The sequence below is a fragment of the Oryx dammah genome, unplaced genomic scaffold, assembly GCF_014754425.2.
Source record: "Oryx dammah isolate SB20612 unplaced genomic scaffold, SCBI_Odam_1.1 HiC_scaffold_21, whole genome shotgun sequence".
Lineage (NCBI taxonomy): Eukaryota > Metazoa > Chordata > Mammalia > Artiodactyla > Bovidae > Oryx > Oryx dammah.
This window is the reverse complement of record NW_024070205.1, coordinates 46,711,657-46,737,716: the sequence shown is the minus strand read 5'-3', so window position 1 is coordinate 46,737,716 and position 26,060 is coordinate 46,711,657. Positions and strand designations below refer to the sequence as shown.

The window sequence follows — 26,060 nt, the reverse complement described above, 5'->3', positions numbered from 1 at the left end:
TCTTAAACCAATGATTACTGAAGTCTACATAGACCTCTAGTGTTTCTTAAACATGTACCTTAGCCACTTAATGACCATTAAACATTTCAGTTCCTGGTTCACAAGTTTGTGGATGCCCATAGCGCAGACATTGTGATAGCATAGTGTAAAGTATAAATTTAAGGACCAACAGAATAAGAAGTTGTAGTATTAGAATCTTGATTTTAAAGAACAGGTCTGAAATGAATGAGAGGTAGAGAATTTTTTTATGTTAAACACACCTTTATGTTGTAAATAAATGTATGTCTTTTAGTATTATTGAGAAAACCAAACTTATACCATCTCTGGGGAAAAAATTACCCTTAACTGACTAATTTAGAAATACAAGTTTTATCAAATACTTAATAATTAAAGTAATAAAATTTGCCTATTTACAAGTTTGTCTCAACAACTTAACCCTTAAGTTCTTTGAGGACATTGTTTGTGTCTAACCCATCTTCGTATTTGCAGCACCTAGCAAAGGGCCTGATGATAATAAATAAATGCTTGCTGAATGACCATTATGTGGATCTTTACTGTCTCGAAACAACAAAATAAATTTTCTACTCCAGACTTCTTCCTGAGATTTACAGACTAGGAAAAAATTTTCAGAGAAAAGATTTACATAATTAGTAAACGAAAATCTCTCTTTGTACCTTTGTGACATCCATTTCCTGGGAAGCAAGCTGGTTTTGAATTTCCTCGAGTTGATGAACAGCTGAAATCTTCTCTCTTGTAACCTTTTCCACCTCAGCCTCCAGTTGGGCAATATTCTGAGATAGGGTCAACATCTATAACAGGAAATAAAAGTAGGATTTTTATTTTATTTTATCATTTATGAATGATAATATCATTTGACAAAATAAATATTTAAAACATCTTGAGTTAACAGAGTCTCAGCATGGCCACTGGACTCTCTTAAGTCATTTCCCTGTGGATGGGGTATCTCCATGACTCTGCATTCTCAATTCATCAATCTCCCTTGACTACCACCTCACATAATTACTTTTTTCCCCTAAACTTTTAAGATTTACTCTCTTAGCAACTTTCAAATATACAATGCAGTATTGTTACTTAGAGTCACCATGTTTTTTACTTTTACAAGATATGTATGTACGTATTTATTTGGCTGCACCAGGTCTTAGTTGCAGCATGCTGGATCTTTGGTTATAGCATGTGGCATCTATTTACCTGATCAGGGATGGAACCCTGTCCTCCTGTATTGGGAACACCAGAGTCTTAGCCACTGGATCACCAGGGAAGCCCCACCATGCTTTTTAAATATTAAAAATAGAATCAATGAGCAGACATTTTTTGAGAAACTTCCATATGCTATACTAAGTCTCTAATACCAGAGTTTATGAATTTCTAAGCACTTTAGAAAGACATGTCTAATATCTGAAAAATACAATAAGAGTTAGTATTTTTTAAAAACACTAAATATTTTAGTAATTTTGTATTAAGGCAGACACAAGAATAAAGGTGCTGAATTTATCCTCCATGTTAAACTATATTTAAAATTTTATTGATATATTCTTTATCAACTAAAATTATTTACATGCATAGTGCTTAAGACATCATATTTTTTGCTGTCTGTTTCTTCATTAGACTAGAAGTTCCTCAACAACATATTCCTTAAGAGGCATATGATTAATGTTTGATGAATTTGAATCATTAGAATAAATGGCTTTTCTGAGGGACTCTATGAGAGCAGGTGCTTAGTTTTTCTTCTAAGGGTTAGAAATGCCTTCCAGACCTTAGATTTAACCTTCATAGTTTTCAGTTTGCAATTACATTTTAACTTCTGCTCTGGTGAGTCAAACTTTTCTAGGCAATTAGTTTCTCATTTGTATTAGCACTTTTAAAGTGATGAAGAAATGCTACCTTGCCCCAGATCAAAACATAGTTATTCATTTTTAATCAGCCAAAACAAAAACTGATAACAAATTTGACATAATATTTAAAATCTACCACTGTACACTAAGATGGGTGTGAATTCAGTTTTACAACAGAAATCAGTACCTATAAAGTTTGTAATAAAAATCAAGATTGCCTTTGGCAACTAACTAAAATTGAAAATATAAAAATAATGAGCCCAGGTAGCTATTTTCTAATTTAGACAGTAGAGGTATTATTTAACTTGTCTAGGGATTGTGGGGAATTGTACATTTATCATCAAGAAATTGGCTACAAATCTAAATTGCATGTAAAATTTCTTTTATTAATACCAAGCTATGAACTATCCTTATGCAGATTACAATCTGAAACAAAAATTAAAGGTCAAAAGAAGTTAACTGTAACAAATCAAAAATACTAACAAAATTTCCTTAATTTAAAAATTCAAGTGCATGAGTAAGCATATTATGAATATGTAATTATAGCTTTTCTGGAACCTTACAATAACAACAAACTTTAATTACCAGCTACTAAAAAATTCATGTATTATTTATGTGAATCTTATAGCAAATGTATTAACATTGTGTGGCTTTTTTGAAGCAAATGTGCAGACATTTATTTTGCTAGTGGAAAATTCCGAGTCAGTTTCTATAGCATGTGACAAATCATGAACTTTCCACATGATTCCCTCCCTCTGCCACCCATCACTTGTTTCCTCTACCCACTACCTGTCTGCTCCCTTCTGTCACCCACTTCTCGGAGCCTCCCCTCCTATTGACACACCTTCTTTTTCCCCATGCCTACCATCTGGAAGTCAACATTACACTGCAGGAACTTCTCCACCCACATCTGTTGCAGAGGCAGAAGTAACACAGACAGCTGCAACACTGTTGGAGGGCCAGGGTGTTGACATCAGGTAAGTCCTTTAAACTTTGACAGGGGCAAGCAAGAGACAAGGACACCCAGGATGGGAGAGCTTGATAGAAATTTCTACAATGAAGCAGTCCTTGGTGTATTGAACATAGTATAAAATGGCATTCCTCATAAAAAAAAGGTACAAGAATTAGGGATTCTAGCAATGGGCTATTATCAAGAAACCAACTGAGAAAAATTCACAAACCACAGGGGGCATTCAATAAATAGAAGACTGAAGAACTGATTAAACTAACAAACTTAGTGTCTTAGTGCAACCAAAGACCATTACTGATGCCAACAGGCAAACTCACAGCAAGAACTGTTCATGGAGGAATGATTCAAAATCTGTCTAGGTGGAAGGCATCTGCTCTTCTAGAGCTTCCCACATAAATGAAATTTTTAAAGCAGTAGGAAGAAAGGGAAGAAGAAAAATAATAAAAAGAGAGAAAGAATATACAAGTCTCAGAAGCAAGCCCACCACAAGGAAAGCAGGGACACTTGCTCCAACACTAACCATGAGAACTTAAAATGTTGTAGTTGTTGAGACTTCCTACTAAAGTAACTTCTGGTGCTAGGCAGTGTGATAATATTCTTTTTTAATCCCCTTGGAAAAGGAATGTATTGGATTAACTTTCTGTTGAAAAAAAAGAAAACTAAGAATTTTCCCAAATTCATTTAAGCTAGTAAATAAAAAAATAAGGCTGGACTTTACAATAAAATGTGTCAGCTTTTACTAACACCAAGGTCCAAGAAAGCTACCCAATAAAGCTAACTCTTTCACTAGAGAAGGATAATAGCCACAAACTAAAATTTTTTTAACGTCCACCCTAAGCCAGGTAGTTTGTTAGGTACTTCAAAACGTTATTTTATTTAATTCTATCAATTCTTTAAGTAGATCAAATCTGTCATTTACTACTCTGAAATTTGGAGAGTAAATGAATTGTTCAAGGTCACAAAAAGGTCAAATTGGATTCAACACTAAAGCCTTTTGCTTCAAAGATTCTGCAATTTCCTGTGAGAGTACTGCCTTCACTGCTAGGATCGCTTTCAACTCTTTATTCATACATCTTTATTTGGGGGCAGGATCTTGAGATTAAATGTCAAATAAGGCTTAATGGGGACAAAAAAAAAATCAGAAATGTACTGTATTTCTGTTGCCACTTTTGTTTATAAAATAATTATCAGTTTAAGAAATTATACATAAAAACACCTGGAATATTGCCTGGCACATTTCAGACTTCATTTCTTCTTTTCAGGAATTCTCATCAACATATTTTTACATAGTAAAAGTACTCAGCAAGGCAAAAGTTGTCACTAAACAACCCAGGAAAAAAGGCTCCTAGGCATAATTAGTGGCTGATCTTTGTTCTTGATGCCATTCTCTCTCTCACATAAGCTCAGCTCACAACTTTACCTTCCTCCACACCTTACTCACATTGCCCCTTACTCATATCTGTCCCTCATACTGCATTTCTAAATCCTGCTTTTTTTTTTTTGATGCTCAGTTAAAATGCCATCTTCTCCACAAAGTTTTCCATGATCTCTTGCAGACAGAAATCTGTTCTGATTCTCTGAACTCTTAGCATTTTAGTTATACCTTTCCAGGAGAGGGAAATGGCAACCCACTCCAGTGTTCTTCTTGCCTGGGAAATCCTATGGACAGAGGAAGCCTGGAGGGCTACTGTCCATAGGGTCACATAGAGTTGGACACAACTGAGCAGGCATGCACGCATGCCTTTCCAATGGCCTGGGGCCTTCTTTCTTTCACTTGTATTCCCCTTGTATTCATTCAATAAATATATATTGAGCACATTTTATGTGGGAGGAATGTGTCAAGCAATTAGGATGTTAACAAACCATACATGCGGGGGAATCATAGTAAATTAGGGGAGATAATTCAATAAGATTTTGCAATAAATTGAGTTATAGAAGCCCATAGGAGGGGCTCCCAAAAATTCATCATTGGGAGACTATGATAAGATATGGTGTCAAGAACTCTAAACCATCAGTCAGAGAGGCTGGAAGAAGAGTCCTCTAGGCAATGGTGGGTAAGGGGTGCAAGGACGGGAGAGGAGGGGCAAGACCCTGCAAAATTCTGAAATGAAAAATTGGTACAGCAGACTAGCAAGTCTGCACATTTGAGAAAGTTCAAGTAGGTCAGTATGGTGGTAATGTAAGAAAGAAAAGAGAAGGGAGATGAGACTGAAGAACCAGAGAGGGGAAAAAATGTACAATCTTTATGTTATAGTGAAAGAGCTTAAAAAGATGCCACAAAAAAAGAAAACTACAGGCCAATATCACTGATGAACACAGATGCAAAAATTTTTAACAAAATTCTAACAAACAGAATACAACAACATATTAATAAGATCATACATCATGACCAAGTGGGCTTTATCCCAGGGATGCAAGGATTCTTTAATACCCACAAATCAATCAATGTGATACACCACATTAACAAGTTGAAAGATTAAAACCATATGATTATCTCAGTAGATGCAGAGAAAGCCTTTGATGAAATTCAACATCCATTTATGATAAAAACTCTCCAGAAAGCAGACATAGAAGGATTCTCCAGGCAAGAACACTGGAGTGGGTTGCCATTTCCTTCTCCAATGCTGGAAAGTGAAAAGTGAAAGTGAAGTTGCTCAGTCATGTCCAACTCTTAGCGACCCATGGACTGCGGCCTACCAGGCCCCTCCGTCCATGGGGTTTTCCAGGCAAGAGTACTGGAGTGGGTTGCCATTGCCTTCTCTGTAGAAGGAACATATCTCAACATAATAAAAGCCATATATGATAAACCATAGCAAACATTATCCTCAATGGTGAAAAACTGAGCAGGAAAAGGACAAGGGTGCCCACTCTCACCACTACTAGTCAACATAATTTTGGAAGTTTTAGCCACAGCAATCAGAGAAGAAAAAGAAATGAAAGGAATCCAGATTGGAAAAGAAGTAAAACTCTCACTGTTTGCAGCTAACATGATCCTCTACATAGAAAACCCTAAAGACTCCACCAGAAAATTACTAGAGCTAATCAATGAATATAGTAAAGTTGCAGGATATAAAATTAACACATAGAAATCCCTTGCATTCCTACACACTAACAATGAGAAAACAGAAAGAGAAATTAAGGAAACAATTCCATTCATCATTGGAATGAAAAGAATAAAATACTTAGGAATAAATCTACCTAAAGAAACAAAAGACCTATATATAGAAAACTATAAAACACTGATAAAAGAAATCAAAGATGACACAGATAGATGGAGAAATACACCATGTTCATGGATTGGAAGAATCAATATAGTGAAAATAAGTATACTACCCAAAGCAATCTATAGATTCAATGCAATCCCTATCAAGCTACTAACAGTATTTTTCAGAGAACTAGAACAAATAATTTCACAGTTTGTATGGAAATATAAAAAAACCTCAAATAGCCAAACCAATCTTGAGAAAGAAGAATGGAACTGGAGGAACCAACCCACTGACTTCAGGCTATTCTACAAAGCTACAGTCATCAAGGCAGGATGGTACTGGCACAAAGACAGAAATATAGATCAATGGGACAAAATAGAAAGCCCAGAGATAAATCCACACACCTACTATCTTATCTTTGACAAAGGAGGCAAGAATACACAATGGAGAAAAGACAATATCTTTAACAAGTGGTGCTGGGAAAACTGGTCAACCATCTGTAAAGAATGAAACTAGAATACTTTTTAACACCATACATAAAAATAAACTCAAAATGGATTAAAGATCTAAACATAAGACCAGAAACTATAAAACTCCTAGAGGAAAACATAGGCAAAACACTCTCTGACATAAATCACAGCAGGATCCTCTATGACCCACCTCCCAGAGTAGTGGAAATAAAAGCAAAAATAAACAAATGGGACCTAATTAAACTTAAAAGCTTTTGCACAATGAAGGAAACTATAAGCAAGATGAAAAGACAGCCTTCAGAATGGGAGAAAATAATAGCAAATGAAGCAACTGACAAAGAATTAATCTCAAAAATATATAAGCAGCTCTTGCAGCTCAATTTCAGAAAAATAAATGACCCAATCAAAATATGGGCCAAAGAACTAAACAGACATTTCTCCAAAGAAGACACACACATGGCTAACAAACACATGAAAAGATGCTCAACATCACTCATTATCAGAGAAAGGCAAATCAAAACCACAATGAGGTACCATCTCACGCTGGTCAGAATGGCTGCTGTCAAAAAGTCTACAAACAATAAATACTGGAGAGGGTGGGGAGAAAGGGGAATCCTGTTACACTATTGGTGGGAATGCAAACTAGTACAGCCACTATGGAGAACAGTGTGGAGATTCCTTTAAAAAATGTAAATAGAACTGCCTTATGACCCAGCAATCCCACTGCTGGGCATACACACCAAGGAAACCAGAACTGAAAGAGACACATGTACCCCAATGTTCATCACAGCACTGTTTACAATAGCCAGGACAAGGAAGCAATCTAGATGTCCATCGGCAGACGAATAGATAAGAAAGCTGTGGTACATATACACAATGGAATATTACTCAGCCATTAAGTAGAATGTATTTGAATCAGTTCTAATGAGGTGGATGAAACTAGAGCCTATTATACAGAGTGAAGTAAGTCAGAAAGAAAAACACCAATATAGTATACTAATGCATATATATGGAATTTAGAAAGATGGTAATGATGACCCTATATGCGAGACAGCAAATGCTATTCTGTGAGAGAATAGCATTGAAACATGTACATTATCACATGTAAAACAGATCTCCAGTCCAGGTTCAATGCATGTGACAGGGTGCTCAGGGCTGGTGCACTGGGATGACCCTGAGAGATGGGATGGGGAGGGAAGGGGGAGGGGGATTCAGGATGGGGAACACATGTATACCCATTGCTGATTCATGTCAATGTATGGCAAAAACCACTACAATATTGTAAAGTAATTAGCCTCCAATTAAAATACATAAATTAATCTTAAAAAAAGAGAGAGAGCTTAAATTTTATCCATGGGGTTAACGAGAGACATGAAAGGATTTTAAAGAAAGAGACTGACTTATTGATGGATTCATTTTAGAAATAGCATCCTTGGATCTTTGGGTAAGAGAACAAATGAGAAGGAGGTGAGACTGGAGGAAGGAGACCACATGGGGCTGTAGGAATCATCCAAGGGTAAGGTATGGAGAGCAGTCGGATGGAGAAACAGGGCAACATTGGTAGGGATCTGAATCTCTAGAACTGGGTAACTTAATGATGTACAGGGTGAGGGAGAAGGAGGAGACAAGGATGACAGCAAGATTTCTGAGTTGGGCAGCTGGATGAATGAACAGTAGTTCTACTATGAAAGGGAAGGTAGGAAGTGAAGCTGGTTTGGGATCTCACTAGAGAGCTAAAGATTTAGGGATCAATACCATATATATGGGGCTTCCCAGGTGGCTCAGTGGTAAAAGAGTCCATCTGCCGATACAGGAGAGACAGGTTCAAGCCTCGGGTCAGGAAGATCCCCTGGAGAAGGAAATGGCAGCCCATTCCAATATTCATGCTTGTAAAATCTTATGGACAGAGGAGCCTGGTGGACTACAGTCCATGGGGTTGCAAAGAGTTGGACATGACTGAGCATGCACTCATGCACAATGTATATGAAATTAAAGCCACAGTAGTGCTGCTGTTGCTGCTGCTAAGTCGCTTCAGTAGTGTCTGACTCTGTGTGACCCCAGAGACAACAGCCCACCAGTGCTACAGTACAGTAACGAAGATCCAGCACAACCAAAATAATAAGTAGATAAATTTTTAAAAATTTTAAGCCACAGTAGTGCTAGAGCCATCTAAGTCTAAACCTCTCTGCTAAACTCCAGAATCTCCTATTAAGGTGCTTTCTGGATGTGTCTCTTTCATTACCTCAAAGGCACCTTAAACTCAGACTAACCTAAAAGGCACACATCATCATTTTCCCAAATCAAGAATATTGATTCAGAGAAATCAAAGAAAGAGAAACTTTTAAAGAGAATAAGAATAAAAAAATAATTCATGAAAAATAGCATTAGGAGGTCTCCAGTGAACACAGCAATGGTAATTTCATTGACTATGGGCACAGAAGCTGAAATGCAGTGGGCTGATGAGTGGTGAGAAAAAGGCAATGCATGCTTAGTCGTGTCTGACTCTTTGCATCCCCCTGGACTGTAGTCCACCAGGATCCTCTGTCCCTGGGATTTTCCAGGCAAGAATACTGGAGTGGGTTGCCATTTCTTACTCCAGGAGATCTTCCTGACCCAGGGATCAAACCTGCATCTCCTGTGTCTCCTGCACTGGCAGGTGGTTTCTTTACCACTAAGCCATAGAGGAAGCCCTGAAAAGACAATATGTATGGACAATCTTTCAAGAAATTTGACTGTTAAAGGAAAGAGTAAGGAGGGATATGGAATTACTAAGGTGGTTTCCAGTCTTGGCTGCACACTGGAATCACCTGGACAATTTTTTAAAATACTGACACCTGGATCCTACCCTCAACTATTCTCCCATAATTCATTTGAGATTCAGCCTGGGTGAATGAGAGTTTTGGAACTTCTACGTAGCTAAGATTGAGAATGACTGGATTAGAAGAAAGAGACTATTTTCCTGATGATAAGGAAAAGGCTATAGTGAAGTAAAGGCTGAAGATTCAGAAGAGAGTGGGGAACAAATGGAAATAGGTCCCTGAGGTGGTTGAGGGGCATGGGATCCAGAGCAAGAGGAAAGGATGAAGTCACTCCCATCTGACAGGGTTGCAGTGCAGGTGAAATTTTACTTTAGGCAGAAGTGAGGGGAAAAATAAATAAGTTGAAGTGGTTACCATCTAATGGTGTCAACTATCTTTGTTAGTTAGGTAAGTAGAGGCTCTCTGCTGAGAATGAGGGGAAGGGTAGTATGGTAGAGAACCTGAGAAGAATTAAAGTGATTTGAAATAGTCCTTGAAAAATGGGTCTTAGATACTATCATTTCACACCTGGACTACTGTAATTAGTTCCCACTTGGTCTAAGAGGTTTATTCTGGTCCCCCTTCAAATCTATGGACAGATGATTTTTCTCAAATATAAATGGCATCATGACACTGCCCAATTTAAAGCCATTCAATGGTTTGTTATTGTTGTTACTCAGTTGCTAAGCTTTGTTGGACATTTTGCAACTCCATGGTTGCAGCATGCCAGGTTTCCTTGTCATTCACTATCTCCCAAGTTTGCTCAAGCTCATGTCCATTGAGTTGGTGATGCCATCCAACCATCTCATCCTCTGTCCCCCACTTCTCCCCCTGCCCTCAATCTTTCCCAGCATCGAAGTCTTTTCCAATGAGTCAGCTCTCTGCATCAGGTGGCCAGAGTATTGGAGCTTCAACTTTAGCATCAGCCCTTCCAATGAATACTCAGGATTGATTTCCTTTAGGAATGACTGGTTTGATCTCCTTTCTGTCCACGGGACTCTCAAGAGTCTTCTTCAGCACCACAATTTGGAAGCATCAATTCTTCAGTGGTTTACCATCACTTTTTGGATAACATTTAAAATCTTTCACATGGATTTTAAGACCATTCATGATTTGGTCCCTGCATATTTCTCCAAACTCATCTTCCATTACTCTGTCTCTTACTGCCTATGCTCCAGTCACCTAAACTCTCTCTAAATTCCCCAAAAGGATTATGCTTTGTAGCTTCCGAGCCTTGAGAGTATTGTTTTTCTGGGTCTGAAACTTCCCTTCAACCCTGCCCCTGACCACTCCTACTCAACTGCTTTGAGTCTCACTTGTAAAATCTCATGCTTAGGAAAATCTTTCATGACTGTGTAGACTAAGTCATACTTGCCTGTTATGCATTTTCATGGTAACTCTATACTGTACCTTCATGCTTTTATCGCAGTGGTAAAAACTCATTTGTGGAAGTATGTGCTTAATGTCTACCTCTCCCACTAGCCTATAAACTCCATGGGGGGAGTGCACTGGTCCTGTGATGATGACATTCCCAGGGCCTCCAGTTAGTACCTGTTGAATCCCTGAATGAACACGAGAGAGAGGAATGTATAGGAGGACTGCTAGAAAGCACCGAAAGAACCATGGACACCAAAGACCATAAGGGTATGGTGGTGTTATCTGCAAGATTGTAGCATTTTTCTTCACCAGCTGAGATCATCAATCCAAGTCATAGAAGGGAAACAGACTGACCTTTAAGTTAAGTTTTAACAGGCACAATTCTTTTAAAAAAGGGTAATAAAACAAGGGAGTTTACATTGCCTTACATACCTGTATGACTTAAAACTCAGTGGGCAGAATTTGTGATTTTTCTCTTTATATAGCCTCAAGCTTACACATTGCCATGCACACAGTAGATAATCAGTAGATATTTGCTGAATGAGTTAATTTTCAAATCTTGTAATATTATAAGACAGAACTTACCGTATAAGCTGTGAGCCTGCTTTGAACAAACAAGGGCCACATCTTGTTCAGTTTTGCTCTACTATAGCAATTTTAAAACTAGATTCCACTAAACTCTATATTCCAGTTTGTTACTGTTTTTCAAACACTGCCCATCTCATATTATCTGTTCCTTTTGCCTCTAATTTCCCTCTTCCACTTATTCATCATGTAATTTGTTCAGTTCAGTTCAGTTCAGTTCATTTCAGTCACTCAATCGTGTCTGACTCTTTGCGACCCCGTGGACTGCAGCACGCCAGACTTCCCTGTCCATTGCGAACTCCTGGAGCTTGCTCAAATTCATGTCCATCGAGTTGGTGATGATATCCAACCATCTCATTTTTTTGTAATTTGTAATTTGTTAGAACCTATTTTATACAAAGCATATCATCACTTTTTTGGCTACTTGGTTTTTTAAAAGCGTTTATCTTCTCAAGGTCTAATTTGGGAGTTGGGGGATGAAATGAAAGGGTAATCTCTCCTTAATTTAACCAAGGTTGAACTAAAATATGGATATCTGCAGGGCGCCTGCTCTCCTCTGACAAACAGAGAGGGACTCAAACAGAATGATAGCATTAGAATATATTTCACAATTTCCTATCATGAAATCTAATTATTTTCTTTGGAAAGGTCAGAGAATATAACTTTTATTTAGAAAGACATTGAGAATAGAAAAATTTTATGAACTCTAATTAATAAGCAACTTGAATACTTAAAACATTTAAATATTTAAAGATCATTCAAGAATTGCAGACTGCAGACTCATCACTTACATCACAAAAACATTTCCTCTGCAATGTGGATAACAAATTGAACTCTTAAGTACCTTTGAGCCCATCTCTTCTCTTTCTTTTGTTATTTCTTTTTTCAGCATCTCTTTCTCAAAGGCTCTCTTTTCTTGCTGAGATGCAAGTTCTTTCTCAAGTCGGTCTGTCTGCCTCTCCAGCTCATTCTTCAACTGTTCGCACTGGATCAAAGCCTGCCAGAATAAGACAGAGTGAAATGGAACCATAGAATTTAGAAGAAATACGGGGGAAATGAGACAATTAAGCTTTAATAATATTTAAAATAGTTACAACTTAATGTAAAGTCAAAGAAAAGAATATTTTTATATTTGCTTATCAATACCACTTGGTGATTCAAATATTACATATATTCAAAAGTTACAGTTATTCACATATTTGTTTTCACAATTGAGGCTATATTAACTAATCAACTAAGAAAATCCAAGCAACAAACCATGATAAAGGCCACAGAGGAGTTTGAATTTTATAAAAGGGGATCAGAAAATGTTCTAGTATTTCAATTATATATCATGTTTATACTATATGAAATACATAAGTATCTAATTTAATGATTTTTCATTTGGACATGGTTAAAAATTATTTGTACTTTAAATGATAAACATCAAAATTTTAAGATGAGATGTGTTTGTCATTACATAAAGGCATCTATTATTTAACATATAGTAATCAAGTTTCCTTAAATATAAGTAAGATAAGATTTGGTTCACTCTCCTTACACACATAGCTAAAGTAAAAATTAGGTAATAATCAAATTTCGGTAAGGAAAGACTCAAAACAGCAGTTACTACCTAGTTTTACAAAATGAGAAGTCTCATATTTCATTTTGCCAATTTAAAAGTTGGTAATTGTCCTTTAGACTAAATTTCCAGAATTTATACTAAATTCTGTGTTTCCAGAAATAAAAACTCTCTAATTTCCTTTTGGCTATATTCAGAATATCTTTATGTATAACACTCAATAATAAATTGAATTCAAACTCTCAAGAAAAAAAAAATACAATTACGGTGCTTGACTTATTAAGAGAAAAACCTAAGTCATACTATGGTTTCTTAGTCTTACCCCATGTCTCCTCACACTATCCTCTCTCAACCTCTATGTTGTTGTTCCTTGAATTGAGAGAAAGAAACTCAAGCCTTATATGACTTATATACTGTATGCTTATAATTTGATAGTCACAGTTATTGTTAATGGAGATGGAAGTAGTCTCAGTAAGCACTGCAAAGTTTTATGCATTGTTATGCTTCCCTCTGGTGAAAGCTATAGTAAATACAGACAATAAATACCTAGGATATGTGAATTTTCTTCCTTGTATCATGAACTCATTAAACTCTAACTCCTTTCAAACTCTTCTGGAAATGTCCTATACTCCTAGGCATAAAATATGAGGATAAAATGCAATTGTCTCAGATTAATTGATAAGCAAACACAATGCCTAAAAAAAAGATTCTCCTAGGACATTAGTTCCAAATCCAATCTTAGTTGAAAACGTTTGGAAGATAAAATTTTACATTAGATTTTCAAGGAAATGGAAAAGCATATTTTTTCTATAATTTAAACCATTGGAGCTTGAAATATTTTTTAATTAGAGATTTTTGTGCTTTGGAACACAATTGCTCTGGTGTAAAGTATTTTTTAAGAACCTAATAAAAACATTCATAATGTTCACTGGCACATGACTATCATGAAAGAATAAAATGATTATGGAATATAAACTACTATATCTAATTAGAAGGTTTTTCATTAAATAAGAACTCAGGAATCAACCTTAGTAGGTACAGGAACAGTGGAAGGAACTGCTGAAGATCAGGCTAACATGAAGAAGAGTCAATTCAGAGAATTTAATCAGTTCAGCAACAAGGAACAGTAAATGATCCTGACAGGTAAAAGGCATAGAGCCAAAATGATATAAGCACAAGTGGGAAGCTGTAAATCACATAAACAAAATATGTTGCTGGAGACTTGCTTTTGTGGATGGCCTTCTATGAGAAGTAGCTACCACTGAAAGGTGATGATGAGTGTGAAAGCAGTAATGAAACACTGAGTAAAAACAGTAGGTTAAAAACTGGATATTGATCACTCTTAGTTTGTAACCAGTGATCCCATATAAAAATAGCTTTTAGTTTTATTGTTTTCATTTTAATATGTATTCCTGGTCACAGTGAAGGAAATATTAACTAACACTTGGAACTAGAAAAGTCATTTAATCCTGCAACAGACCTCATATACAAGATTTGGTTCTACTAAATAAGTATGTATACATTCTTTCCATTAGGGCTTCCCTCATAGCTCAGTTGGTAAAGAATCTGCCTGCAATGCAGGAGACCCTAGATCGATTCCTGGATCGGGAAGATCACTTGGAGAAGGGATAGGCTACCCACTCCAGTATTCTTGGGCTTCCCTTGTGGCTCAGCTGGTAAAGAATCTGCCTGCAATGCGGGAGACCTGGGTACGATCTCTGGGTTGGGAAGATCCCCTGGAGAAGGGAAAGGCTACCCACTCCAGTATTCTGGCCTGGAGAATTCCATTGGACTGTATAGTTCATGGGGTTGCAAAGAGTCAGACACAACTGAGCGACTTTCACTTTCACTTTTTTCTTTCCATTAAAGCTTTGTCTTTAAATTCTAAGACTCCTGTGCTAGTTTTCAGAATCCTAGACGATTCAGTACTCCTTGATTATACTCTATATAACCATTTAGTAAAGGCATATAACTGAATCCTCAATGACTAGGTCAAGGAATGGCCAACTACAATTAACTGATAGATCTTCACAGGTGACCATGTTAATTTGGGATCTGCAGCTGCCATTTCTCTTAGTGGTTCCCAAGGTCATGGCTCCTTTTCTCTGAGCACAACCCCTTTCTTGGTGGAAACGGCTGTAGGTCTTGGGGAGCTGGGGACTTAGACAACCCTCTTCCTTTTGCACCCTTGGTTTGAGGTATTCAAAATTCAAATAAAGGCTAATGCATCTTATTTCAGTTTTTGTTTAAAATGACCTAAAATGCAGTGACCTAGTCGGGAAACCTGTGTTCATGCTAAGTCACTTCAGTTGTGTCCGACTCTGCGACCCCATAGACTGTAGCCTGCCAGGCTCCTCTGTCAACGGGGAGTCTCCAGGCAAGAATACTGGAGTGGGTGCAATGCCCTCCTCCAGAGGATCTTCCAACCCAGGGATTGGACCTCCATCTCCTGAGGCTCCTGCATTGCAGGTAGATTCTTTACCACTGAGTCACTTCCTACCGGGGGAGGCTCTATATATACACACAGAAACTCTAGGAGATAGCAAAGGACAAGGAAGTCTGGTGTGCTGCAGTCCATGGGGTTGCAAAGAGTCTGACACAACTTAGCGACTGAACAACAACAACAACAACAACAAATATATAGACACACATACATCCTTTATTCACATTCTTTTCGGGCAATCACAAAGTCTGTTCTCTATGTCTGCGAGTCTATTTCTGTTTCATAGATAAGTTAATTTGTGTCATTTTAGATTCCACATACAAGTGACATCATATGGTATTTGCCTTTTTTTTTTAAACTTTTTATTTTGTATTGAGGTATAGTCAATTAACAATGTTGAAATAGTTTCAGGTGAACAGTGAAGAGACTCAGCCATATATATACACATACCCATTCTCCCTCCAACTCCCTTTCCATCTAGGCTACCACGTAACACTGAGGAAAGTTCCGTCGAATACTGTTTGATGTAATATTTATGAAATGTAATTGCTTCCACTTATTTAGCATGCAATATGCAAAATATAACACTAGATGGCAACAAATGTTAAGAAACTATAAGAACAAAGTAACCATTTCATAATGCAGTAATAAAGCAGTTGTTTTAAAATTAAAGTATATATGCTGTTTTGATTTTTACTCTCAAAAAGCAAATTTCCTAATATGTTTTACTATATCTTGAAAATAATAACTATTATACTTGCACTGCATTTTGTAAACTGCTTAGAAATCAATCCTGGCATAAATACTAACTCAGTGAAAAATAGATTCATGATACACAATAGCCTTTCCAGTTCTTAACTACTGAAATATTACATCATAAAAATTATTTATAAAAATTCATACTAATATTTAAAGTTAATAGCTAACTTTATTTCAATTCAACAAACATTTATGGTACAATTAATATGTAAATAGTCATTGTGAAGAATACAGTGATAGATGTCACAGGCCAGGTTTTTAAGGTCTTTTCATGGAGAGAACTATGTACATAGCCACAAAAATTATACACAGCTCATTAAGAATACAGAGAAGGAAGAGATTAACTGAAACAAGAAGGGGTTGGAAAAAACTTTGGGGAAGACTGCCACCTGAGCTGACTCTCATAGATTGAATAGGTATTTCACAGATGAATACAGTGCAGAAAAGTACAACATGAGCAAATTCATGGAAAGAGTTGATATAGGTCACATTACAGAAACAGCACAAGTTATATGAAATGTGTAGTAAAAGACAAGGCTAGAAAGTTAGAGTGGGACCACATTGTGAAAGATCTGGAAGGTTATGCTAAGGATTTGTCTTTTATTCTACTGCAAGGGGAGACCTGCCCGAACAGGGAGATTTACAATTTAGGAAGACTTTGGCAGCAAAGTGAAAGATATACTGGGGAATCACGAACTCCTTATTGCCAAATTCAGACTTAAATTGAAGAAAGTAGGGAAAACCACTAGACCATTTAGTTCAGTTCAGTTCAGTCACTCAGTCATGTCCAACTCTTTGCGACCCCATGAATCGCAGCACGCCAGGCCTCCCTGTTCATCACCAATTCCCGGAGTTCACTCAGACTCACGTCCATTGAGTCAGTGATGCCATCCAGCCATCTCATCCTCTGTCGTCCCCTTCTCCTCCTGCCCCCAATCCCTCCCAGCACCAGAGTCTTTTCCAAAGAGTCAACTCTTTGCATGAGGTAGCCAAAGTATTGGAGTTTCAGCTTTAGCATCATTCCTTCCAAAGAAATCCCAGGGCTGATCTCCTTCAGAATGGACTGGTTGGATCTCCTTGCAGTCCAAGGGACTCTCAAGAGTCTTCTCCAACACCACAGTTCAAAAGCATCAATTCTTCGGCACTCAGCTTTCTTCATAGTCCAACTCTCACATCCATACCTGACCACTGGAAAAACCATAGCCTTGACTAGATGGACCTTTGTTGGCAAAGTAATGCCTCTGCTTTTCAATATGCTATCTAGGTTGGTCATAACTTTTCTTCCAAGGAGCAAGCGTCTTTTAATTTCATGGCTGCACTCACCATCTGCAGTGATTTTGGAGCCCCCAAAAAATAAAGTCTGACACTGTTTCCACTGTTTCCCCATCTATTTCCCATGAAGTGATGGGACCAGATGCCATGATCTTCATTTTCTGAATGTTGAGCTTTAAGCCAACTTTTTCACTCTCCTCTTTCACTTTCATCAAGAGGCTTTTGAGTTCCTCTTCACTTTCTGCCATAAGGGTGGTGTCATCTGCATATCTATTTTTGCTTTATTGACCATGCCAAAGCCTTTGACTGTGTGAATCACAATAAACTGTGGAAAATTCTGAAAGAGATGGGAATACCAGACCACCTGAACTGCCTCTTGAGAAACCTATATGCAGGTCAGGAAGCAACAGCTAGAACTGGACATGGAACAACAGACTGGTTCCAAATAGAAAAAGGAGTACATCAAGGCTGTATATTATCACCCTGCTTATTTAACTGATATGCAGAGTACATCATGAGAAACCTGGGCTGGAATCAAGATTGCCGGGAGAAATATCAATAACCTCAGATATGCAGATGACACCACCCTTATGGCAGAAAGTGAAGAGGAACTAAAAAGCCTCTTGATGAAAGTGAAAGAGGAGAGTGAAAAAGCTGGCTTACAGCTCAACATTCAGAAAATGAAGATTATGGCATCTGGTCCCATCACTTCATGGGAAATAGACGGGGAAACAGTGGAAACAGTGTCAGACTTTATTTTGGGGGGCTCCAAAATCACTGCAGAAGGTGACTGTAGCCATGAAATTAAAAGACGCTTACTCCTTGGAAGGAAAGTTATGACTAACCTAGACAGTATATTCAAAAGCAGAGACATTACTTTGCCAACAAAGGTCCGTCTAATCAAGGCTATGGTTTTTCCAGTTGTCATGTATGGCTATGGTTTTTCCTGTGGTCATGTATGGATGTGAGAGTTGGACTGTGAAGAAAGCTGAGCACTGAAGAATTGATGCTTTTGAACTGTGGTGTTGGAGAAGACTCTTAAGAGTCCCTTGGACTGCAAGGAGATCCAACCAGTCCATTCTAAAGGAGATCAGCCCTGGGTGTTTTTTGGAAGGAATGATGCTAAAGCTGAAACTGCAATACTTTGGCCACCTCATGTGAAGAGTTGACTCATTGGAAGAGACTCTGATGCTGGGAGGGGTTGGGGGCAGGAGAAGGGGACGACAGAGGATGAGATGCCTGGACGGCATCACTGACTTGATGGACATGAGTTTAGGTGAACTCTGGGAGTTTGTGATTGACAGGGAGGCCTGGCGTGCTGCGATTCATGGGGTCGCAAAGAGTTGGACACGACTGAGTGACTGAACTGAATTGAACCATAACAAAGGCCTGGAAATGGCAATATGGAGTGATATGAATGCTAACCTCCTCCATCATAGCCAAATGAGATGAGATGAACAGCAAAGGGCTTCACTGGGGGTTTTGAGGGTCATAATACCAGCAAGGGGCAGCTAGAGTTCATTACAAATGAAGAAGTAAGAGTGTTTGAAGAAACAATAAAGTATATTAGGGCATTTGGTCAGAATGAACATTACTTTCAAAAGGTAAGGGGCACTATGAAGGTCAAATGGTCTAGGAAGAGTTAAAGATGAACTGGACAAAGAAAATGGATAAAGCAACGACTGAGGAGAAGTTTAATATGAAGTTTGTTAGCCCAATAAAATAGTGATGCTACTATATGGCTTAGACCAATGCCATCTAAGAGCATTTTTTGTGATAATGGAAATGTCCTATATTGCACTGACTAATATAGTAATCGCCAGCTACATGTGGCTACTAGGTACTTCAAGTGTGGCTAGTGTGTCTACAGAAAACACACAGCAACTTTAATGGTTTAAGGTGTGGCCCGCAAAAGCAATGAATCAACAGTAACCTCCTACTACTCAAAGTGCTTAGAACACTGCCTGATCACTGTGTTAACTATTACTGACATTATCATTACAATTAAATGTGTTTGACTTAAGCACACAAAGGATACCAATTCACAGCTAAAGATGCTATTAAATACACATATATTATTATTGTGGTATATTTGAATGTTCTCAAAATTTCCTAGGGACAGAGAAAAAGATATCTGTCTTCAGTCATACATGAACATACAAAAATGGGTCACTATGGGTGTTAATAGTTTCACTTAGCATTAAAAATTATTGGCAAATGAAAAGGTTAAGCATACAACTCTCTCAAAGTACCATATTACATTGTACTGTTCTTTCAATAGTGATATAGCAAGAGAATTTGCAGAGGAATAAGAATTCTCCAAAGAGCAAATTTGTTTAATTTAGAAATTCAATACTAACAAACTGGTTTCCACTTTGTGTGTTTGGAAAAAAAGTTTAGTTATGGAGAATAACTAAATAAGTATTCAAAAAAGAAAAAAAAAAACAAGGAATTAAGGCATGCTTTCATTTTAATCTAATTAGACTTGCCTTGGTTTTTTCAAAACTGGCTTCCTCAGTCATTTTCATAGCTTGTTTCACCTGCTTATAAGCACTTGCTTCTCTTTGCTGCACCTCTGTCAAGCTGTTCCTCATGGAAACTAGTGCAGACATTAAGTCATCTCTTTCTCTGTCAGCACAAAAAGAACATTGAAAACAAGATATGAGCAAATGGTCAAGTATTCATAAGTCAGGGAGGAAAAAGCATTGATACGTATTAGAAGAGCCAGGGCAGGCCAGCCCAGCACATGTGCAAGCACACCCCAGAGAAAGACTCTCTGTCCTCACTTGGTGAGGGGCAGGCAGAACGGCCAGATAGCAGGGAGCATTCATGGCAGGACTGCATCCGCCTGGGATAACAACCTACTGTGGAGAGGACTGGCACACTGAGGGCTGCAGAGGAAAGCCCAGAAAAGAGGAAATTAAGTTAAAAAGCTAAGTATAGGCGGCAGAAAAGGAGAAAACACTAATAAAATTGTGGAAGTGTGAATGAAGGTCACTCAGTTGTGTCAGACTGTGACCCTAAGGATGATACCATCCATGGAATTCTCCAGGCCAGAATACTGGAGCAGGTAGCCTATCCCTTCTCTAGTGGACCTTCCCCACCCAGGAATTGAACTGGGGTCTCCTGCATTGCAGGTGGATTCTTTACCAACTGAACTATCAGGGAAGGTGGGAATCGTACCTCAAAGTAGAAATAACCATGGTAAGAAGGGACTACTGAGGTTTTGTTTGCACTACTCTACTAGAACGAACTTGTTTTTTTTTCTTTTTGTCTTCCTTCACAACCCTCTTTTTTGATACTTCTTGGCTTCCCTGGGGGCTCAGATGATAAAGCGCTTGCCTGCAATTCAGGAGACTTGGGTCTGATCCCTGGGTCAGGAAGATTCCCTGGAAAAGGAAATAGCAACCCACTCCAGTATTCTTGCCTGGAAAATCCCATGGTCAGAGGAGCCTGGTAGGTTCAGCCCATGGATTCTCAGAGTTGGACGTGACTAAGCGGTTTCACTTACAAATGAAAAACTTTCACCTACTTGTGAAAGTATTTCTTCTTTCAATGGGTAGTACTGTTGGATTACTCAAATGCCTTGATTACACATAATACTCATTACTTTACAAAATCTTACCCCCCTAGGTTTGATCATTGCCTAGCTCTACCCCCTTCTCAGCAATTCTCATAAAGCTAAGCTATTTCTTGGGGACAGAACTGAACTGAATGCCAAAATGCTTTGGCATGTAAAACAGCACCAAGGTTCCAATCTCACGGATTAATTTAAGCAAATTCCACATAAAAGATTTCAGGATATCTGGAACTTATCCACTGGATAAAAATGATCAATAGATCCCCCCAAAAGTGAGGTGGGAAACTTTCTATTAACACAAAACAAACAAACCAAAAAAGTAAGTTGGACTGTTACTTTTGCTATTCCGTACTTTGTTAAAGAGCTCAAGTTTTAAACTGTGGTTTCAAATTCAGTTGAAGTAACTGCTGTAGCTTCCTTTTCATTGCCAAGTTCTGAACTATTGCTAGCCAACTGTGTACACTATTAATAAAGAGTAAATTTTAAGGAGTCCTAACTTAAAAGATTAAATCTCTGAGTTTGAATTACTTTCAAAATTGACCAATGTCTTGATTAAAAAATTTCCTTAAAAATAAAGTAATTTAAACTATTTGTGGCATTTGGAAAACAGTCATATTTTTAAAAATATGTAATACTGAACAAAGTTACATTATAAACAGTTTCATAAAAGCTCTTTTTGTTAAAAAAAGAATAAATTACTGCAAGTATCATAAAATTCGTGGAAGCATAGTGATTTTCATTTTAGAATTTCCTGATTCACTTATTTTCAATTGAGAAAAATATTTTTTTTTGTCTAAAGGAAATGAAAAAGGAGTGAATTATTTTGATAAAATATAATGAAACACAATAATTATGTGAAAAAGTAGAAGAAACAAAGCAAGATTATTCTGGTTGAGTAAAAAATATTAAGTAAAATGCAAACAAAATCAAATTCATATTTATTTGCATTTCAGAAAAGGCTCTAACATAAAAGGGACTAGCTTCATTGAGAATATGCAACCCAACTAGAACCTATGTTTCCAAGTAGAAAATAAATATTCACTCTTAAGGATAACAGGTCAACATCATATAGTTACCTTTCCTAAAGTTCTAGACCTACTAAGAAACCAAAGTCACTATTCAATGATACTCTTACCTATTCCTAATACTATACCACCATCAAACCTGAAGTTACAAATAAAAAGATTAACAAAAAACCTCAGACTATATATTAACAAACAGGCCACAATAGGATCAAGTTTCTAACAAATTTGCTTCTTACAGGAGACTTACACTTGATATATTTAAACCATTTCTAGTATATCCTCTTGCTAAGAGTAGTCTGTCACACAGTACATACTCAATGAAACAAATGACAAAAGAACAAATGAATGAATAATGACTTTGCTACAGTAGGGCATCAAAGAGGTTAAGCAAAATTCTGTCCCAGTTCTAATATTTTACAGTTAAAATTTTTATAGTTCCCCCACCAGGGATTGAACCCATGTCCCCTTTGGGGAAGCATGGAGTCTTAACCACAGGACTACCAGGGAAGTCTCCTATGTCTAAATTTAAAAAGTCACTAGACTATTTAGAGAGCTTCCCTGGTGGCTCAGATGGTAAAGCGTCTGCCTACAATGTGGGAGACCCGGGTTCGATCCCTGGGTTGGGAAGATCTCCTGGAGAAGGAAATGGCAACCCACTCCAGTATTCTTGCCTGGAGAATCCCACGGATGGAGGAGCTTGGTAGGCTACAGTCCATGGAGTTGCAAAGAGTCGGACATGACTGAGCGAGCTTCACAGCTTCACAGACTATTTAGAACTGGAAACAAAAGAGTTTAATTGCTCTGGATCAAAAAATTTTCAGAACATAAGCTCACCAATTTCAGATTATTGAATAACAAAAAATCATCAGAGATAAACCCTCAAATACTGTGGTGGCTCAGAAAAATAATCTGCTTGCAATGCAGGAGAACCAGGTTCGATCCCTGGGTCAGGAAGATCTCCTGGAGAAGGAAATGGTAACCCACTCCAGTATTCTTGCCTGGGAAATCCCATGGACAGAGGCACCTGAAGGGCTACACTCCATGGGGTCACAAACAGTCAAACACGACTGAGCAACTAACACACACACACACACACAGATGTTTTGTTAAGGTCACCATTCAACAGTGAATCTGTAAAAGAATTGTACTAAAAATTCGTGAAACCACTGGACTGACACACTCCAATTTTCTGTAAAAGAAATGTAATATATGCTTCCAGATGGCCCTCAGACCATCTGAAAAGTTCAAGAGAGATACTTAAATTACACATATGCTTACAGGTGCCACTAGCAATTTTGGCAATTTAGGACTATCTAAATTTGGCAATTTAGGGCTTCCCTGGTGGCTCAGATGGTAAAGAATCTGCCTGCAATGTGGGAGACCTGGGTTCAATCCCTGGATCTGAAGATTCCCTGGAGAAGGGAATGCCCACCTGCTCACAGTATTCTTGCCTGGATAATTCCATGGACGGAGGAGCCTGGCACGCTATATAGTCCATGGGTTGCAAAAGAGTGGGACATGACTGAGAGACTAACACACAGGACCATCTACTCAGTCCCTGCATTTTTCATTTGTTTTGTTTCATCTTAGCCAGCCCACATATCAAATAGCAAGCACTTGAAAAAACAACTCTGGGTATGTTAGCCCTGTCCTCAATATAAGGCTTCCCATGGGGCTCACTAGGTAAAGAATCTGCCTGTAACGTACAAGATGCAGGAGAGGAAGATTTGATCCCTGGGGAGGGAAGATCCCCTGGAGAAGAGCATGGCAACTGAATCCAGTATTCTTGCCTGGAGAATTCCATGGACAGAGAAGACTAGCAGGCTACAGTCCATGGGGTTGCAAAGAGCTGGACCCGACTGAAGTGAACGAACACGCGTGCTTCCTGTCCCATTTGTATATTCATCTGGCTGATGCTTTCTTGAGTTTTTTGCTCCTCTACTTCAGCCTCATGCTACTACTCATTATCTGTCCTTCAGAAATGGTCAATTCTGCCAGGGGCCAGCGTGAGGAACTCCGCCCATGGCAAAGGTTGTGAAGAAGGAGGCTTGGCATATGCAAAGGCGTGATCAAGCCTCAGGAAACCCCTTGTTCCTGAGCATCTACCCCAAAACCAGAGTCTGTTTTATGCTCTCCCCCATAACCGTTTTTCTTGGAGGAGGAGTAAACGTGCAGCTCCAAGGCAATAAAAATTCTTGGGCGTGACAAGAGTGTTTCAGCTTACGGACTCCTCTGAAGGTTATCCAGCCCGCCTGTATAGGTTCGTCAGGCCACATGTGATTGTTTACAGCCTCCCAGCCTGAGAGGCATGAGATGTTTTAGACTTACTAAAGGCAAATTCTTTTGGGGAGTTAGAAATTATTAGTATAGTGGAATTATATTAGTGAAGGGTTTTTCATTTGTTGTGCCAATAATTGCTGCTAATTCCCTACCCTGGGTGTGACAAGGGTGTTTCAGGTCAAACCTGTCTGCTGACAGACTAGCTTGTGTGACAGGAGTATCCATACTCCTGCCACTACGCACATGATTGTTTACTACCTCTCAACCATAAACAGCACAGAGAGTTTTGGAGTATTTTGAGTCTTAATTAGCATAGGGCTTTTCTCATTGTTGAGTCAATGATTGCCGCCAGGCCTCCCTATCCTTAGGCACCTGGGAATATATTAATCAATGTATTTGGAATATAGAAAAGGAAATATAGTAGTTTTTGATGTTAGCAATACTAGACTTTTTGAGTTAATGGATTTTCTCTTTTGTAATAGATCACTGTGCTTTGTTATAAATCACTGTGCCCTTGCTATGTAAAAATGTAACTTTATCACTATCTTAAGACTAAATAGATCTTAAGGGGAACATTGGTGAAAGGATTTTCATCTGTTGGGCTGATGTTTGCTGCTAAATCTTCATATTCCCTGCCCTTATAATGAATATAACTAACATATAGGAGAAATAAGTATTAACCTTTAAGCATATAGGAGAAATAAGTATTAACCTTTAAGATTAATCAGGTTAACCTTGGGTTAAATAAATTTCTTTCTTGATTGTAACTCACCCTATAGGAATGTAACTTTATTTGGAGGGTGGTGCCTGGTTTAAGAAAAAACACCCTTGGAAAAAATAAGTTTTTTAGTTATCAGAAAGAAAGGATCATAAAATGTCAGCAGGTCTCACTCATGGCCAGAAGATGATGTAATATCCCTAAGACCTTTTTTTTTAGACATTTATGTGAAGCACCTGATTTTGATAAAGGTCAGGACTGCTGACCCCCGCGTGACTCTGTATTCATCCCTATAAGTAACAAAAGGTATATAAGCAAACCCAAAAATAAAGAAATCGGATCAGTTTCCGGAAAGACTGATTCCCCCATGTCGCTTCTTTCTTGCTCCCGTTTTTCTGGCTGAATTCCCATCTGGAGCATGGATGCTATTCCACGTAATCCAAGTTATTCAGCCTCTTTTTCTCCACGAATCTTCCTGCTACACTATCCGTTTCTAATCTCTCTCTATATCTGTGATTAAACATGTATTTTTCCAAGGACGCCGACGCCGTCCCCACCTCCAAATCCCCTGGATCCACCGGGGCTGGACCCCGGCACAGTTCTGGCTCCCAGATTAACCACTCAGTCAGCTGCTGTGCTGTCCCTGGTCCACCACAGTGCCAGCCCAAGGCCAGGCCTGCGCAGGCCTCTTACAGTGGGAGTCATACAGACTCACATGATACCGCAGTGTGAGAGTGAGAGGGCCATCTCCCGTGGCAAAAGTTCTTTAACTGCTTAAAAAAACACCATGGGAATGTTTTGATGAGTGTGATCAAGGAGTTTTTCAAACAAAGCAAGCAATACAGCATTAATCCTGCAACATGCCATGATGCAGATGATAGAGCAGCTGAGGCAGAAAATAAAGTAAGAAGCAGGGGTGTCAGTTCTAGGATGAACTAACAATCATGTAGTATTTAAGGAAACTAGTATTTAAGGAACCTAGAGCAACAATCAGAGCAAAAAGGACTGAGAAAGTCTCTGAATAATCTTGGCCAATGTTTTATAATAAGGAAAAGAGAGAAGTTGGTCTGATATATACATGAGCTTCATCTTGAAATATGGAGTACTCCATATTTAATTCCTTCAATTCCTAAGCTGTTCCACAGTTATTAGCAGTTTTAAGA

The 26,060-nt window shown here is 38.2% G+C and overlaps 1 protein-coding gene across 3 annotated transcripts in view; it reads right to left on the bottom strand.

Moving 5' to 3' along the window:
* SDCCAG8 (SHH signaling and ciliogenesis regulator SDCCAG8) overlaps positions 1 to 26,060 on the bottom strand; it is a 245,522-nt gene that overhangs the window by 164,625 nt on the left and 54,837 nt on the right. For all 3 annotated transcript variants that reach the window (XM_040263591.1, XM_040263592.1, XM_040263594.1), the window contains exons 9-11: positions 19,784 to 19,922; positions 12,104 to 12,256; positions 675 to 809 (exon numbers count right to left, since the gene is read on the bottom strand). In XM_040263591.1, coding sequence (XP_040119525.1) covers positions 675 to 809; positions 12,104 to 12,256; positions 19,784 to 19,922 — 427 coding nt within the window. The remainder of the gene's footprint in view (positions 1 to 674; positions 810 to 12,103; positions 12,257 to 19,783; positions 19,923 to 26,060) is intronic.